This window comes from Perognathus longimembris, chromosome 5 (genome assembly GCF_023159225.1).
Source record: "Perognathus longimembris pacificus isolate PPM17 chromosome 5, ASM2315922v1, whole genome shotgun sequence".
Classification (NCBI taxonomy): Eukaryota; Metazoa; Chordata; class Mammalia; order Rodentia; family Heteromyidae; genus Perognathus; species Perognathus longimembris.
The window spans coordinates 41,649,231-41,666,367 of NC_063165.1; the positions used below are offsets into that span (position 1 = coordinate 41,649,231).

The 17,137-nt window shown below is 41.5% G+C and overlaps 1 protein-coding gene across 27 annotated transcripts in view; it reads right to left on the reverse strand.

The window, feature by feature from the left end:
* The window catches only part of Zbtb20 (zinc finger and BTB domain containing 20), a 748,243-nt gene that overhangs the window by 57,572 nt on the left and 673,534 nt on the right, over positions 1–17,137 (reverse strand). For 24 of the 27 annotated variants that reach the window (XM_048346657.1, XM_048346652.1, XM_048346655.1 and 21 more), the window contains 2 exons: positions 9,600–9,763; positions 9,038–9,225 (listed from right to left, as the gene is read on the reverse strand). In XM_048346657.1, the coding sequence (XP_048202614.1) occupies positions 9,038–9,225; positions 9,600–9,610 (199 nt within the window). In that variant the 5' untranslated portion in view covers positions 9,611–9,763. The remainder of the gene's footprint in view (positions 1–9,037; positions 9,226–9,599; positions 9,764–17,137) is intronic. The other 3 variants (XM_048346676.1, XM_048346675.1, XM_048346677.1) reach the window with 1 other exon arrangement.

Below are 17,137 nucleotides of genomic sequence, written 5' to 3' on the forward strand. Positions count from 1 at the left end.
CTCCTTTGAAGATTCTTTGTTCTTATCATTCAATGTAAACATCTCCAAATTCTTTTTATCCTCTTCTCTCTCAACAAAGTCTTCTTTGAAGTTTATTCTGGCATTTGTGGCATGAAGTATGACCTCTTGCCCAATGTGTTTCCTAATTTCAAATATTCCTGTTGTGCTGCTCAAGGACTCTATTCATAACTCAGTTGCTTCCAATGGAAACATAATATAGAACCTTACACTGAGAACTTCACAAAATGGAACTGTATTCATTCCTCTAATATTTGCACTTCTATTTTTGATACCTTATCATTACCAGTGATAAATGGACGGCCTCTAGAACTGTCTACTCACACTCACAACGTTTGTTGGGTATGGCTCTCCCATCCCCATCCCTCCTATAAGAAGCCCATTTATGTTTTCATTTATGTTTTCAATAGTGTAAACTAAACTGTGAACAATGCCTCCTTCACTCTCTTCCCTCTTCCAGCTGCCCCTCCCATCTGCACCATTGCTGCTATGTAAGATCTTCCCAGGTGAAGTCTTGATCATGGCAGTCTTTATTTAAACCCTTCCAGAGCTTTGTACCAGAGTGCAAATCCTTCCTAGCTTACTCTAATGCCTGACCTCCAGTGAAATTTTTTTTCATCTCTCACAAGAACTCAGTCAGAACCTTCTCTGTCTACTGGATTTTAATATATGTAATAAACTTTTAAAATCCAAGAAGAATGGTGACTTGAGGATTTGTACTCAGCTTGAAGATTCTCTAAACGTATTACTGTAGCAATGGAGACTTGAAGCCTAATCATAGATTTAGAGAATCTTCCATATATTCATGGAACTCAATGCAGTGCTGGTACTTCCACTGTACACTTAGTGCCCAGTGAGTGGATTCATGTTCTGGGGACTCTGAGTGTGTAGAGTGCATTGTCACTCACCCTTCGGGGCAGCTGTTTGTGAAAACATCTACGGGACTTTCAGCCTCTGAATGAGGCTTCAGCTTGTACAACTGCATCCTGCACAATTCCTCACCTATATTCCTTCACACTGAGATTATCTTTCTGCTCAGAAGATGTGAGTTCTCCTCAACTACCATATACAGTGGAAGGAAGGAAAGGGTTCTCCCATTGCTGTGGTCACGGGAACTCTGTGCTCTGACACTTGCCCTCTGTAGGTCTCAGTTCTCCATTGCTACAATAATATGTTTAGACCTAGTGACCTTTACATCTCCTTCTATGCTGAAAAAAAAAGTTCAAATTGGTTCATATTTCTGAGAGAGAACAAAGGATGTAAAGGCAGGAGGAAGGGCTGGGGATATGGCCTAGTGGCAAGAGTGCCTGCCTCGGATACACGAGGCCCTAGGTTCGATTCCCCAGCACCACATATACAGAAAACGGCCAGAAGCGGCGCTGTGGCTCAAGCGGCAGAGTGCGAGCCTTGAGCAGGAAGAAGCCAGGGACAGTGCTCAGGCCCTGAGTCCAAGGCCCAGGACTGGCAAAAAAAAAAAAAAAAAAAGGCAGGAGGAAAACAACAAGGAAAGGATAGAAAATGTTTATTCTGTTGTTGAGTAATAATAAGTGGTTGACTATGACACCTAGCATGAGGTGACTGTGGAACAATGCCATTCTCCTTAAAGCAAGTTCCTCAAGCACAGCCTCACAGATCCCCAGTGACCCACCTGTAAGGGCAACAGTGCATGTGGGCTTAAAAAGTTTATTTAAAGTTAGATATGAAAATTCTTGACAACTATGGAGAAGCACAAATTTTATGTGCTGGAATGTGCCACAAGCAGAGGAAATACAATACAAAGCTATCAAGAGCAGTTGCATATAAGAATTAATATTTCAGCAAGGAATGAGATGGCAAGATAAAATATGGAACCCTGAAAATCAGCAATCCTACCCTATGATTACACTAGGAGAATCCTGAGCCGGGAGAGCAATATGGCATGGCGTGACTTGAGGCAATGGGCAGTGAGACTAGATTTATCGAGGGATCTGAGAGGATGCCACAAGAGGACAGATAGCTGGAAGTCTGGGGAGACTGAATCAGTGACAGAGTCCCAATGTGGCCCTGTGAATAAACCCTTTTCATAAGAAAGGCTATCAACAAGTCATCACTAGGTTACCTAGAGTATTTTCTTCTATGACTGTGTGGAGGGTAAGGCACTTCTGTCCAATGCACAAATAATAGGGAATCATGCTTTTTTTTTTAATATGGAAACAAATATCTTTGAAATAGACAAGTCATTCAGTTCAACTGAATTGTAACAACAGGCAATGCTACCCAGGTGGAGCTTGTCTGTGATTAAAATGAGGCAAAGTATAAGGTCTCAGTGTTATCATGGAGCTACTCTGTTTTCTGAAAACTCCATGTTATTTTGTGCTTTTGCTCCCTTTTCACAGAATTTCATTTCTTCCTCTTGTCTACTTCACACTTGCCTATTTCTCCCTCATCTTTTTCTGGGGGAGCTCTTCCTGCTGCTACAGGTCTTGGTACAGAAGCAGAGGTTTATAACATTTCATCAAGGACTAAACTAATAGCTAAGCAAATGATTACATGAATAAGTAACACTGAACACAAGAAATTACTGCACAATTGACCAGGGAAGGCATAGTTATGTTAGTGTTGTAGAGGAAAAGAAATTTATATAAAAAGGACCAATTTTAAAAGAAGAGGAAGATTAAAATTTAATTTTAAAAAGTATGTCCCTAAATACAATAAGTTTAAAGTCTAGGAAATTAGAGCAAAAATGTCAACTGGCATCCTAACAAACATCTGGACTAAGCACTAAAATCTCTAAATCAGGGAGTATAAAAGGTAACAAAGGGCTGGGAATATGGCCTAGTGGTAGAGTGCTTGCCTCACATACATGAAGACCTGGGTTCGATTCCTTAGCACACATATATAGAAAAAGCCAGAAGTGGTGCTAGTAGCTCAAGTGGTAGAGTGCTAGCCTTGAGCAAAAAGAAGCGAGGGACAGTGCTCAGGCCCTGAGTTCAAGCCCCAGGACTGGCAAAAAAAAAAAAAAAGGTAAAAATAATTCCAAAGAGATTATATGAAGTAATTCAAAGGGAGAAAGGTGGTTGTTCAAAGAAGGAGACTATCCTTAACAAAATGAAATCCATGCTTACCAGGTAAGAGGTTTACTTAATGAATGGTAGAAAAACAGTTGAAACTGTTAGCAATGAAGAAGATAAACACAGGATTCCTTACGGGGCTCAGAGGAGTCAAAAGGAATGTGAAATACTTAGGCGCAACAAGATGCTCTACTTGCTGCTGAGCCATGATATGGAACTTAACTAGAAAATTAATCATCTAAAGCCATAGGATAATAACCCTCTGTGTTTGCTAGTTCATTTCATTTTGGCTACATTTCTTTTGCAAATTAGTGTGACCCCAAAATGTTTTCAGGATGGTCCAACTTGTCCTAAATTCCATAAATAAACTCTTTCAGAGGATGCTGTTTTTTGCTATGTCTCTATTATGGTCCTTCACAGATGGACCATTTTTGTCCTTCCAAAGTCTAAGAATAACTCTTTTCGTTATCAAGACATACCAAAATCCAGTTCAGCTGCTCCTGTGGGATTCCAGTTAGTTTAGACACATCTGCTGAGATACACGCATTTGAATCCAAATGAAGCTTTTGTTTGATTATACATTTTGAACATTTATGGAAGTTTTTTGGGGCCAAAATGTTTTTCATTTTTTGGCACACCAAACAGAGCTCTTCAGTTATAAACACTGCCTTCTGAGCACCTCCAACAGAAATGCAATCATTTCATGTGAACAGGTGCCTCAGGAAGTTTTTGGAAGGTTTTACACTGAATCAGCTTTCTGATTGGAAACTTCTGAACAAGCAGTCAAATTTGCCAGAGACCTTCAAACTTGCTTGAGCAGTTTTCACTCATACAGACATACATTCACACATAGAGACAGCCCAAGTAAAGCAAATCAGAGCCTTGTAAAACTGAAGTTTCTTTCTTAAAGGTTAAATACCATATGCAACCAAACTGAGCAAAAAGGAATGCATGACAGCAGAGAATGAGCAAATACAACAGGGATCTTCACTGAGTGGTCTCTCAAAAGGCCTTACTTGAGAGTTTAAGCTATAACCTTTAAGTAAAATTTCAATCTCATCCAGTTTTGAGTACAATGCAGTCTTCACAATTTCAAATGCTGTGCCATATAGAGTATCACTAATTCCTTTCACTCTCAAACCTGTTCAAATTGTTATTCTGAGACACCTCCTCCTCTAACACAAATTGGACCACCAGCTTGAAATGTAAAGGAAGAAATAAATACTACTCTCTAAAGCAAGATTCTCTGGTAAAGCTCCCCTCTCTCCTGATTTTCTACAGTTTATCCTTTCCACTTTGAATATAAACAAGAGAGATGTTGCCGAGTAAAATAACTTGAAGCCTAAAGCTCCAAAAAGTTATCACAGAGTGAAATCACTCCTCTACTGGGCATGCGTGGAATTAGTGGGGGAAATCTTCTCTCAAGTTGTTCTTATGGCCCCGGACCAGATGCTCCAAGGTGGCCAGAAACCTTTGTCTACACCCACTTAGCAGATTTCTGGCTCTTTATCAGGGACTAAGAGGTTTATTTGCAGAAATGAATCACTTCCTTCAAAATGTCCTTTACCCTATTTACATGCTTGCATATTCCTTCCATTTTGTTTTCCCCCTACAGCTTTTACTAAGGGAATTAATTATCTAGAAGAACAGGAACATACAGTAAGTACATCTGAGATCCAGGAGGAGACACAGTATGTCATCTATTAGGCCTGGCTAAGACCAGCAGCTGATGCTAAATGGGAAGGAACATGCACCAAATGTTTTTTAATCACAAAGTTAGTAATTAATTGCTCTTTAAAATACATTTTATGCTTCTTTCTGTCTGTGTACATGAAATGCACATTTATTACATGCCAAAAATTACAACATTATGGTTTAAATGTGACTGGCACGGAAGTCCGGAAATCAGAGTTAATGTTCCCACAGCAACTTTAATTCTGTCCGTGTGCACATGTAGGGCTATAATAGTCTTCCATTTCAGGGTAATACATATAGATGGTTTGGGGAGGGAAGCTAAAGTCCCATATCCTCAACTGTAGTTACAGAGAAAGAAACAAAGGATTACAGCTCTGCTCCTTTCCACACACGTGGATAAAAACAATGTCCCCACCACCGGTGTTGTGTAATCGGAGAACGAAAGAATCTGCTGTGATGCCACACTCAAGGGGACAATTTCTGTTGCTGTGGGAACCTGAACTTTGCATTTCCTGACTTGGGGGTAATTAAAATGTCAGCCTTAATGTGGCATTAATGGAGTTTGCCATAAAAAAGCCTCTTTGTTTTGTTCTCTCAAAAATTGCTTAAAAGTTCAAAATGAGCCAAGTGTACTAAAAATTTTAACCACAGGGACTTGGATGGGTGAAGGGAGGGGTTGGCGGGTGGGTGGGAGAGAAGAGGTCAATGAAGGTGGACTGAAAAAAAAAGAGGAAAAGGAAGAGCCCACAGTCTCCTCGATAGCGTTCGGCTCCCAGCAGCATTGGGCTAAACTTAAACCCACCCACACAACAGTTTGGTAACGTGTAAAGGTTAAATTAAAAATAAATAAAAACTGTTAATGCGTAAATGCATCTTGGCAAGGACACACAAAAAAAATGAGACTGTCTGAGTCCAGCATAAAACACGGGGAGGTAAGTCCCCACAGATGATCGGTTTCCACCCAAAGGAAAGACATCAGATCCGGTGGATCGACAGCCAGGGAAGACAGGAGTAGCCAGAGGGTGAAGCTTCACGTCTCGCTTCAAATGGAGCCATATTTGAGGGAAAAACAAAATGGAAGAAATATGCAAGTACAAGTTCTGGTGGCGTCTATCACATGAATATGACTGTGATGTGCTACAGCTTGATAGTTGTCAAGGAAGGTTTTTCATATGGAGAGCTTCATCTGCTCTAGTGACTTGGTTTCGTCCTGCTTAAGTATTTGAAGGGAGAGTTTGGCTCAGTGTGTGCTCAGCCTGTTCAGTGGTTAACTACCCTGTCAAACACCTAGAGTTTTCTACCCTTTGCCTTCCCATTCTCATCTTAATGCCTACCATTATCATCATCTGAATTTGTTTGCCATTACATTTTTAGAAATGATGTAGAGGTGACAAGCTAGGAGGTAATGGGGGGAATATTGCTGAAAGGAAATTGTGTTAGTGGGGTATATTGCAAAGTAGCACGCATTTCAGTGTTAACAGCATTGTCTTGGAAAAGAACACATATCTCAATTCTATTCCTTCTTTTTTTGAATATTACTGGGATCTTTTTGCCAAGTTTGAAGTGGCTCAGCAGATTAAGTAGCTCTGCTCTGAGAATGTAAGGTCTTTGCTCTGAAGCCTGGCCTGAGTCCTTCGGTGGCTTGTGCACCCTCACTGGTTCATAGCGGAGATGACTTCTCCTTCTGTGGGGATGATTTATCCAGTGTGTGTTTTACAACCCATTCACCAATAGGAATAGTTACACATTTCTAACATCCCTATAAATAGCCACGATGCCATCTCTTTGAACAGAGGATTTGGGCTGCTCATAAGGAGAGCAAACTTATAAACACACCCCAGTACCTAAAGGAGTTAACTGTGGGCAAGTCATTCATTCATCTACCTGGGTGCCAATTTTCTCAGTTTTCTCATCTGCAAATGGGGAAGAATCATGCCGACTGACAGAGAATGGGCATTAAGGCATGACTAAGAATAATTTTGCTAAACACATGACAAATAAAAAGGTGCTATAAAAATTCAGGCACTTGTGAAATTCAGGCACCACACACGGGTGGAATGTTCCTGAAGCTAAAGAGACTAACAAGTCAAGGGCACTATTTTTAAATGCCCCAAATCTGTTAGTTCTAAATAGTAACTGAATGTTTTACCTTAAAGAAATTAGGCTTTTAAATTAATCTATGGTAAGAATGACATTTAAAAAAACAAAACTCTTGAATGCAAGAAGAGCATCCAAAAATTTTAACAGCTTAAAATAAACTTCTTTCCTGTCTTCTCTCAAGCAATCTCCAAATGGACAGATTTCTGTGAATCTTTCCTAAAAACAATTTTCTTCTAAGTGTAGGCTCAAATCAGGACAAACTATGATCCAAATACGTTTAGAGAAATGTATAATCAATTTAAACAACAGGTTGGAGCAGAAAAGACTTACACATCTTAATGGCAAAATCAAAATGACTTTCTAAACAGCTGGAGATTAGGTTTCTCCTCCCATTCTTTCTCCTTCCAACTGCATTCAGACACCCTACTGAGGTTTGCTCTGCTGGCTTCTTCTCAGTCTATGGTTCCCGCATCCTCCCACTGTTCTTCTAACTGTGTGTGCTTGGAAGACTTGCAAGGCCTGGCCGGAGGATGCTTATAGAAAAGTATGATACATGAAACTCAATGCTTTTTCTGTCCAGCAATATTCATTTTGCTGTAACAAGAGATTTCTGGGTGAAGGCCATACTGTGTAATCTACCCCATCAGGCATGGCAGAAAGCCAAGCCATGCAGGTCTGTATGCAAAAGCTCCAGACCCTTCATCACACACAGGCCACCTTCCTGGTAGGTAGGCACCATGTGCACCATGGCACCAGGCACGCTGGCATGCTATTTTCTGATTCTTCCTGTAATTACTATTAGGTGGGAGAAGGCCAGGCAAGGAAGTCTAAAGATGTGATTATGATGACAGACTAGAGAACACAGGCCCTGTTTCTGACCCTTGTATGTCTCCGTAAAAGCCACAACTTCATTCAACTCACACAGGCTGTAGAGATTGATATCTGCTCGTTTCCCTTCCCCTTTCCGCATGACAGCTAGCATAGCGTCTCTGTCCCGGCATCTGTAGAAAAAGTTCTCTTCACCTCCTCCCTGCCTGGGTCTCATCCCTTCAGACAGAGATGACTAGGACGAAGCAGTAGTGGATAGAATCTCCTAGATCACCCCTAGCCCTCTTCCCAGAATCTTAAGAAATAACAACAACAAAAAAAAGGTTTAGAATCTCATTTCCTAATTAACAACCTTCATCTTTGCAAGGAGAAAAAGGGCAGGATTTTTTGAAATACAACTTTCTTGGACTTACTGTACTTATTCTAAAGAACATGCCATCTTTTCCTCCGGTTCCCACACATCCTGTGTGGAGATCAGTTCAGAAGTTGTTGTCTTAAAACTAAAAGTAATTTTCTTTCAGAATGGTACTGTCAACACACATGTGTTTCTGAGGTATCAGGTTATGTTTCAGAAAGAAAGAAAAAAAAATCTCCTAACGTGATTTATCAACTTTCTCAAAATAGGAGGGAAGAAGTGACTTCCAGATTTGTGAGGAGATGGCAAAAATAAACAGCAAAGCAGTGATTTCAATAGTGACGATCTCATTAAGCTGCCCATTTCCAAATTTAGCCCTCAGGCAGTTTTTTTAATTAAAAAATATTTTTAACCTGACTTCTTATTGGCTATGTGATGTCTGGGTGGCTTTTGAATTCTTAGAAGCCATTCTCTTTTCTTCTGTAAATTTATGCTATCCTTTAACCACTTCAAAATAAATTAAAAACTGGAAAGACAGAAATTCAGCCAAGCTACATGAGACTCCAATAACTAATACAAATCTGACTTGTGTGAGGTAATTTCAAAATGGATGTTTCCTTGTGTTTAACTGGCCTGAGTTCCATATTTGGTTGTTTCATTTAATAGTGGTGGAAGTGCCTTTATTCAGAGGAAGGATAATTAGAAAGCAGCAATGTGACTTCTTTTTCTGAGTTAAAATTATGAAAGAAAGCATGGCTTTGTAATTAATCAGACTTTTGAAGCCAAATGGCTGGTTACCTGCCTTTTAAATATAATCTCGCTTGGAAAATATAAAATGGCTGAATCAAAATGGTGGCACGTTGCTTTTGGCTACTTTAGAAGACCAAATGCAAGCAGCTTGCTCTGAATGTAAAACAGCCAGGCCCTGGGAGAGAAGCACTACTACTCTAAGCACTGCGAAGACACCATCACCTTCCTCTGGTGTACTCACAATCAGATGACCCGGTGTGAGCGTGAGAGTTTGTCAGTGAATGTGTTGAGTGGATGAGGGCTGGGTCTGGAGACAAAACAGCTTCAAAGTTCAGGCAGGGAAGGCCCGGCTTGGCGCTGGATCCTCCCGGCTGAGTAATCTCATTCTCCTCAGATGCCTTCTGGTTTTCAGCTGTCTTGGGTTTCTTCCTGAAAATAAACAAAGGGCCCTTTGAAGGAACTGACTGCATATTTGGGAAAAGGCATTTTTAGAATCTGTTAAAGATAACTTGATTTTTTTTCTGAAGGGGGATGGGAGGGAGTCCAGTATGTCCCTTGTTTTAAAACAAGCTGATTCTTGTTTTTTTTTCCCCTCCAGTAATGGCCTAACTGGGAACACATGAAAGCATATGGGCCAAGCAAACAGCACCACATTTGGACTCTGTTGGCTGTATAAAAAGACCCTGTCCCAGAACTTTAGACAGCTTGAGCTACGTATGGCTGACATTATCCAAGAAAGCATCCTCCCTCCCACCCCCTTTAGAGTTTTAACATGGTCTGGAAAAATACTAGTGGAGGTTTACCGTTCTAGCATTTGTCAGGAAGCTTAGAGACAGGACCCGTGGAGTAATGGGAGGAGCACTGGACTGGGAGTCAGGAGACTTGAGCTATGGTACTAGCTGTGCCTCTAATTTGCTGTGTGGCCTTGGGCACCTCACTTCACCTCTCTGGGCTTCAGTTTCCTCATCTGTAAAATAAAGGTCTCAGATTAGAAGGCCTTAACGGTTCCTTCCAGCTTTAAGTTTCATTTCCTGGAACACATTATGGAACATTCAACTTTTTTGCTGTTAACAAGCTTTTTTTTTTTCTTTCAAATGAATACATAACTTCAAATTACCATCTAAATTTGCAAAACTTGTACAGATGCGAGGGGGTGATGATGGAGGTGAAATGAAAAGTGATAAGAACCCATAAGTCCTAGAAGTGAAAGAGGGAAGGTATCACCCAGAAATGGATCCCACTCTGCTTCTGCTTAAAATTCCTTTGTGTTTTGATTTTGTCCTCTCTGGAGTTTAGGAGTGTGATGGTACATTGAGTAGGAGAGGAAGATGTGAATGGAAGGAATTAGAATGTAACTGTTATTTAGGGTTAAGATTAGGAAGTTCAGCTATAGGTACAGGAATTGGATTAATTCAGCTGTTAGTCAATCAGGGCTTCTCTCCCCAGAACAATACAACTGATAGTAATTAATATATGAGCTTACAATATGTAGACATTAGACCTCAGTGGAAATGAATGACTAGTTCTTGAACATGTCTGCAGTTTTCTTGTCTTTGTGTCTTTTTCTATCTCACTATGTGGAGAGTAAGCAGAGAAAGCATATTCTTCAGAGGAGATTATGTGTGGTACATAATTTGTTGTAAGTAGATTTGTTTCCATGCTTCTCTTGTTTCTATGAGCATGGCATTGGACGTGTTATACAGAATATTTCGTTCTATAATTTGTTGTACTGGGTAGTTAAATCTGCCCTCGCAGAATATGGTGTTATGATTAGTATGTTGTGTGTTTGGTCCAACAGGTTGTGAAATCAAATCTGTTCCTTCAGAGGGCAGAAGGCAGAAATAGCATGGTAAAGATTAGAATAGAAGAGAAACTTTCAGACATCTTTTTTCAGCAATATAAGAGAAACAACAAACTACAATCCTTTAACCATAGCTGAATGAGTGACTATAGAATTAACCCCCAAACCTGGAGTATCTTCCTGGACTTCCAGAAATAAGATATTCTGGGCTTTTGTTTAAGAAAATCAGTCTCCAAAGTCTAGCTCCCTCCTGTAAGCACTGGCCCAGAAAACCATGTGGACACCCAATCACTTAGAAGGAAAAAATATATATTTTTTTAATCAGCAGAAGCTGACAGGCTAGCTCTTGCGGGATAGAGAGTAGCAGCCTGCTCTCAGGCAGGGGAGGTAGTTATATAGTATCAAGGAGGCTGAAGGCGGGAGATGGGGCTGGGAGCAGGAAATCTTTTGTAGTCACTGCTGGATACTGGAGATATCAGACAGCCAGGGCAGGACATTCTATAGCTGGCTTGTAGCCAGGGAAAACATCCTATATCTGGCACGTAGCCAGGATAGGGCATCTTGCATCTGGACACTAGAAATAGCGTGTGACCGGGAATGGGCATCCTGACTGTGCAGCAGCATGTTGCTGACTGACACAGCTAGGGCTGGAAGTATGTGCAGTTTGGGTGGGAATGGGCAACTGTGGCTTGTGGATGACACAAGATGAAGGCTCTCAACCCCAAATAGGGGTAAATATGCCAACAACCTTTGCTGTGAAGACTAGTGCTTCCTCGAGGGTCCCCATTTCTATCACTGCATCTGCAGCCAGGAGGAAACCTCAGGCTTTCTCTGCCTGCTAGCCAGTTAAACATTGTGTCCTGGCAATCCTGTTCTCTTCCTGTCTCCTATTTTCCACGTCTGTGATTCCTTTCCAGTTCTGTGTAATCATCTTACGATCTCTCTCTCTTTTTTTTTATCTGAAAGACTGTTTTCTAACTGGCACACAAGCCTCTGTGATTCCTCTAGCCTTGCTTCTCTGCGTCATTAAATCTGAGATGAACACATTCGTTTGACACTCAAGGTCAGTTCCTTTGGTGCTCTAGTTCAACTTGTATGTTCTATGTATTGGTCACATGGGACTCTCAGAATTCTCGAATATCCCCAGAAAGCCCTGAATCTACATACAGGGCTCTATACCTTTATTCAGGTTATCTTTCTTGCTTTGCACATACTTTGTTTTCTAGGACAAGAGTTTTGCCTTTATATCCTAGGTTGGCCTGGAACTCATAATCCTTCCTTAGTCTCCCAAATGCTGGAATTACAGGTGTGTACCAACCATGTCTTTATCCAACATCTTATTCCCATATCTGCCTGTGGAAAAATCAAACTTATGCTTTCTACTTACTAAACTCTGTCTCTATCCTACAGTTGTCTTGATTCAGCTCTCCTTCATAGTATTTCTCCTCCTCATCTCTTTCTCTGAAATCCTCCATTACTTTTTTTTTTTTTTTATTGCCAGTCCTGGGCCTTGGACTCAGGGCCTGAGCACTGTCCCTGGCTTCTTTTTGCTCAAGGCTAGCACTCTGCCACTTGGGCCACAGCGCCACTTCTGGCCATTTTCTGTATATGTGGTGCTGGGGAATCGAACCCAGGGCTTCATGTATAGGAGGCAAGCGCTCTTGCCACTAGGCCATATCCCCAGCCCCTCCATTACTTTTTAGTAATCTTATTTTACTCACTAAATTTTATTTCAGCAACAGTTATTTATGTGCTTATTCCATTTCTAAGATAGCAACCTCTCTAAGGATAAGGAAATGTTTTAGTTATTTTTATACTTCCTGTATTCATCCATTCTTTCCTTCTTCCTTCCCTTTCATCATTCACTTATTCATATATTCATTTTACAAATATTTACTATGTGCCTATGATGTGCCAGAATGAGTTAAGGAATTAAACAAACCTGGTTCCTGTCCTCCCAGAATTTACTGTCTAGTCTATACTGTGAGGCAGAAACTTATACAAAGCTGTCATTTAAGAACTGTGAGTTAGTAAAATGAAATGGAGCTGAGAGTAGTCATTGTTTGAACCCCAGTTAAGTTCTTGTCTCTTATACATTACAATCTACACTGTTTTTTCTTTGAATCCATGAATGTCATTTACTAAGAGTGGTACCTGTAAGTTCCTTCCCTGGAGGGCTCCAGGTAGATGGCCCCCACTTCATTAAGTCTCCACCCAGTTACCTGGGTAACCAGCAGACCTGGAGGCAGTTACCTCCCCTTTCCCTGAAGTCACATCCTAATCTATCTGGCCACAACCCCTGCCCCTGCCCTGGATAAGGCAGGGCTGGGTGGGGGTCGCCCCTTCTTTCCCTTCGCTCCAGTCATGCATATCTTCTCTGTATCATTCCAAAATATATGGAATGCTTCATTTGCATGTCATCCTTGAGCAGGGACCTTGTCAAGAATTGACCAACAAATACTTGCCAGAATTCTGCAATGACAAAACCCAGTAGATGTGATGAGTTTTAGCACAGATATACAGCTAGGAGGACATATAAAGAATGGCATACTGGTTTTACATCAGTGTATAAGTCACAGCCAACAATTGTACACCAATTTAACAAGCTTTGTCTTGTATGAATTTAAGATATACCCATACCATCTTCTTCCTACACTGTTTCTTCAATTCCCGTTTCTGAGACTTCAGTAACAAATGACGTTTACACAGACATACACACATGGAACATACATATATACTTTGCACATAGGTTTTACAGCATGCAAAAATGAATTTCGGCTGTTGACTCTTCTGGAATTTGAATAATAAATGACATTTTTTGCACAATGTTTTAGAACCACATGGTCGGTTAGAAAAACAATTTTGCTAGCAAACAAAAATTTTCAGATTATAAAATGGAGAAACCATATTTTGATAAACTCCAGTGGGATGCCATGTTGGGGGGGGGGTGGCAGGAGGACACAAACACACTAACAGAGGACACATAGCATGCCATAATGGCGCCTGAGCTGGTGCCTGTTAAGCCCAATATCCACCACGTGGTCAATGCTACAGAAAATAACTTTTAGATATCTTTGTTGACATGGCACATTGGTGGTCAAGCCTCAGTTTTGAAGGCCCGTGAAAAAAGGCAGCTTTATTAGCAAGGCACATTATCAGGATGGTATGACTTGGAGTTTTATAAAGTAAGCAAGCAGGCAGATGAGAGAGAGGGAGAGAAAAAGGAAGAGAAAGAGGAAAAGAGAGAAAGAGAGAGAGAGCCTGAATATAAGCAACTTCTGACCATTTACCATTGCAGTGGCAGAAACTGTATCCGTGCAAGTATTTCGAGCAGGCCTCATTGCACTGTCAAGGGGCGTGCTAGCAGTTTCCCTGTTTGGGTGTGACTGTTATGCAAAACCCCAAAAAGCACGGGAGGGAAGTGGCCTGGTGAGTGGATGAGAGCTTACCGGGCAGAAGCAGCGGGCAGAAGGGCAGAAGCAGCGAACTAAGCTGCAGAGAACCTGAGCAGCAGCAGTTTCACTCACCAGGGTAGAGAAGTGGTGTGGACAGAGGATGTGGATGTGGAGGCCAGCAATGGTACTGGTGAAAAGTCCCGCGTGGTGTCTCGCAGCAGTTCGGTTCACGGAAAAAGAGCCGGCAGGACTGGGGATACTCCCAGAAAAAGGAGAAAAATAGAGGGGAATTCCCCCTGTCCTGACTCTTAAGCCCTTCCCGAGTCACAAGGCACCATATATGTTAGGTTTTTAAAGTAGGTAGCCAGTAAAGGAGAACGCCACGTGATATCCAGGCAGGAGAGAAAGTTTATTATCGAACTGCTGGCCTGTGGCCGAGATGATGCATAGCTGAAGAGAAGGGAGAGAAGGGAGATAAGGGGCGACCCCCACCCAGCCCTGCCTTATCGAGGGCAGGGGCGGGGGGTGTGGCCAGGTGGATTAGGATGTGACCTCAGGGAAAGGGGAGGTAACTGCCTCCAGGTCTGCTGGTTACCCAGGTAACTGGGTGGAGACTTAATGAGGTGGGGGCAGCTACATGGAGCCCTCCAGGAAGGACCTTACAGTACCATTTCATATAGAAGGACCAGGCTGGTCTTCATAATTCATGTACATAGTCAAAGCCCATCGGTGAAAAATATCATCCAGAAGGGAAAAAAAGGTTAACTGTAATGCTTGTAGACAAGGCTTACACTAGTTTCAGATGTGAGGTTTGGAAATGAAGGACATTCTTAAGTTTAAGTCCATGGGAAACCACCCATGTCCTTTGATTTTAACATTGCTGAAGTTATATTGTTATCAAACAGACCAAAGTATGGCACACATAGGGAGTGTTATTCCACGGTGTAATCCCTCTGAATAATTAACACATGGGTTTAACAAAATGAATACTAGGTAGCTAAAACATATGTTGACTGAGGGGTTAAATGAAGGGGTAGGGGTAAATGAATGGAGAGAGGGATGGTGGGAGAGAGGAATGGAAAATAGAGACATAATATAGTGTACATATATGAAAATGGAAGTAAGGTTGTGAGGAGATGGGAAAGGATGGGAAAGAAGGGGAGAAGAATGATGAAAGGGGTAATGCTTACCAAGATGCATAGTATACATATATGCATATATTAAATTGAAACTCCTTTGTGCAGCTATTTTTCTCAAAGAGAGGCAAAGGAAAACAAAGGAGTGGTATTGTTGTTCTTATCAGTGTCATTGCTTCCTACCTTGAACTGAATCCTCCTTTCTACCTGACATCTTGCACCCTGCCCCTTGGTTTCCACAAGGGGCATCTCATCAAACAGGATATATTGAAAACCAACCCTTTGTGCTCAATCCCTCATTTTCTTAACTCCGCTTTACTTACCATCTTTACCACTGGGCTGATTCCGAACAGCACAGACAGAATTGCTCACTGTCTTCCAAAGCAATTCGTTTCCTGTCTCAACCTCTCTCAAGGCCCTTTTAAAACCACCCACCCCCTTTTTTTCCCTGGAAACACTAAAACAGCGCTAGTGTGTCTGACATACACAGGTGCCGCTCCATAACCCCCATTTTTTTTTTTGGTGAGTATATATTTTTTAGTAAGGAGGAAAGCTCAAGCTCTGTTGTTATTAATTGAAAATACCTTTTTGGTTGTATAAAAGGAATTCTAGCAACATGGCACATCTGAGGACAAGCCTCTTTAAGCCTCGGTGGCCTTGCACTATTCCCTGGAGCCTTCAGAGGGCAGCAGACTCCAGGCAGTGTTTCAGAGACAAACTCCTACCAGAACCTTCCTCCTGGTCACCATGCCAAAGGTTGGTTTGCCAAGCTCTTTCTGGCCTCTCTGTCTCTTTTCAGCTCCAGAGTCCCCCCTTTTCTCTCTTTCTTTTTCTCTTTCTCTCTCTCTCTCCTCTTTCTTTCACTCTGTTAAAATTATACACGCTAATGAAGTCGCCCCTGAACCAGAAAATGAAAGCTCCAAAAAAAAAAAAAAGTTAGACAAGCCAACAACAACAACAAAGAAAGAAATCAGGGAAAAGGGGAAACGGAGTTGGTGAGGGGGAAGGACTTAAGAACAAGAAAAGGGCAGATGTTTCGTAAATATATGCAAAGCAAAACTGGGTGTACCCTGAACACTTCCACTGCAAAACAGACCAATCATTGTGCACTTCCTCCCGCCACACTGGTGGAGCTCTGCATTCAAAAGAAAAAAAAAGTGTGACTGCAGGCCCTGGCTTTTCAACGGTCAGTTCTGACATTCTGACCGAACATCTCCCAATTGTCCAAAGAGAACAAAAACATTTTCATCTCCCCACTGTGAACATTTCTGTTATGAGAGAAAGGCTGCTTCAAGACCTGGAAAGGCATTTTAAGGTGACTGGCAGCTGAGTTAGCCAGCAGAACCTTCTGGTTTTTAACTCTGCCTGTGCTGGCCTTAACAACAAGTTTTGGGCTGAAACATAGTAGTGAGGAAGGCTGTGGAGACATTGGCTCTTTCCAAGCCAGACCATATTGTATGTGGAAAGAAATATGCCTTAAAACATATGGAAGAGATGGTAGGTATTAAGCATGTGAAATGCATGGAAATTAACCAGATTGGTGGCACTTGATGTATATATTTCACACTCGTTTGCACATACTGTACACATACAGTGATGGCAGTACTTTCTGCAACATATGGAAAAATAAATATTTTATCCGTGTGAGCTCTTATCAGCCTCTAGGGTCTGTTGAAAGGAGAGTGTTCCCTTCTATCTCCTTCTCCCAATTTTCTCCCTTCACTAGGCTCCAGCCTTCTCCTGCACATTAACATGCCTTCTACTTATCAGCCTGGTTAGATAGGAAAGAATGACTCAGAACATCTTTTTGATAAATAATTCCTCAGTCATTGGCTCCAGATAATTTAGATCAGTGATGCCTCCCCAGCCTTTTTGGAAAGGGAACCATTTTCCTACCTTGGTCCACACTAGTGTATTTATTATCCAGGCAGGAGAAAGGGAGGTGGTGACCAAACTCTCCAGTGAGAATAAAGCACAAGAACTGAGTTTTACTACCTAGCTGTGTGCTA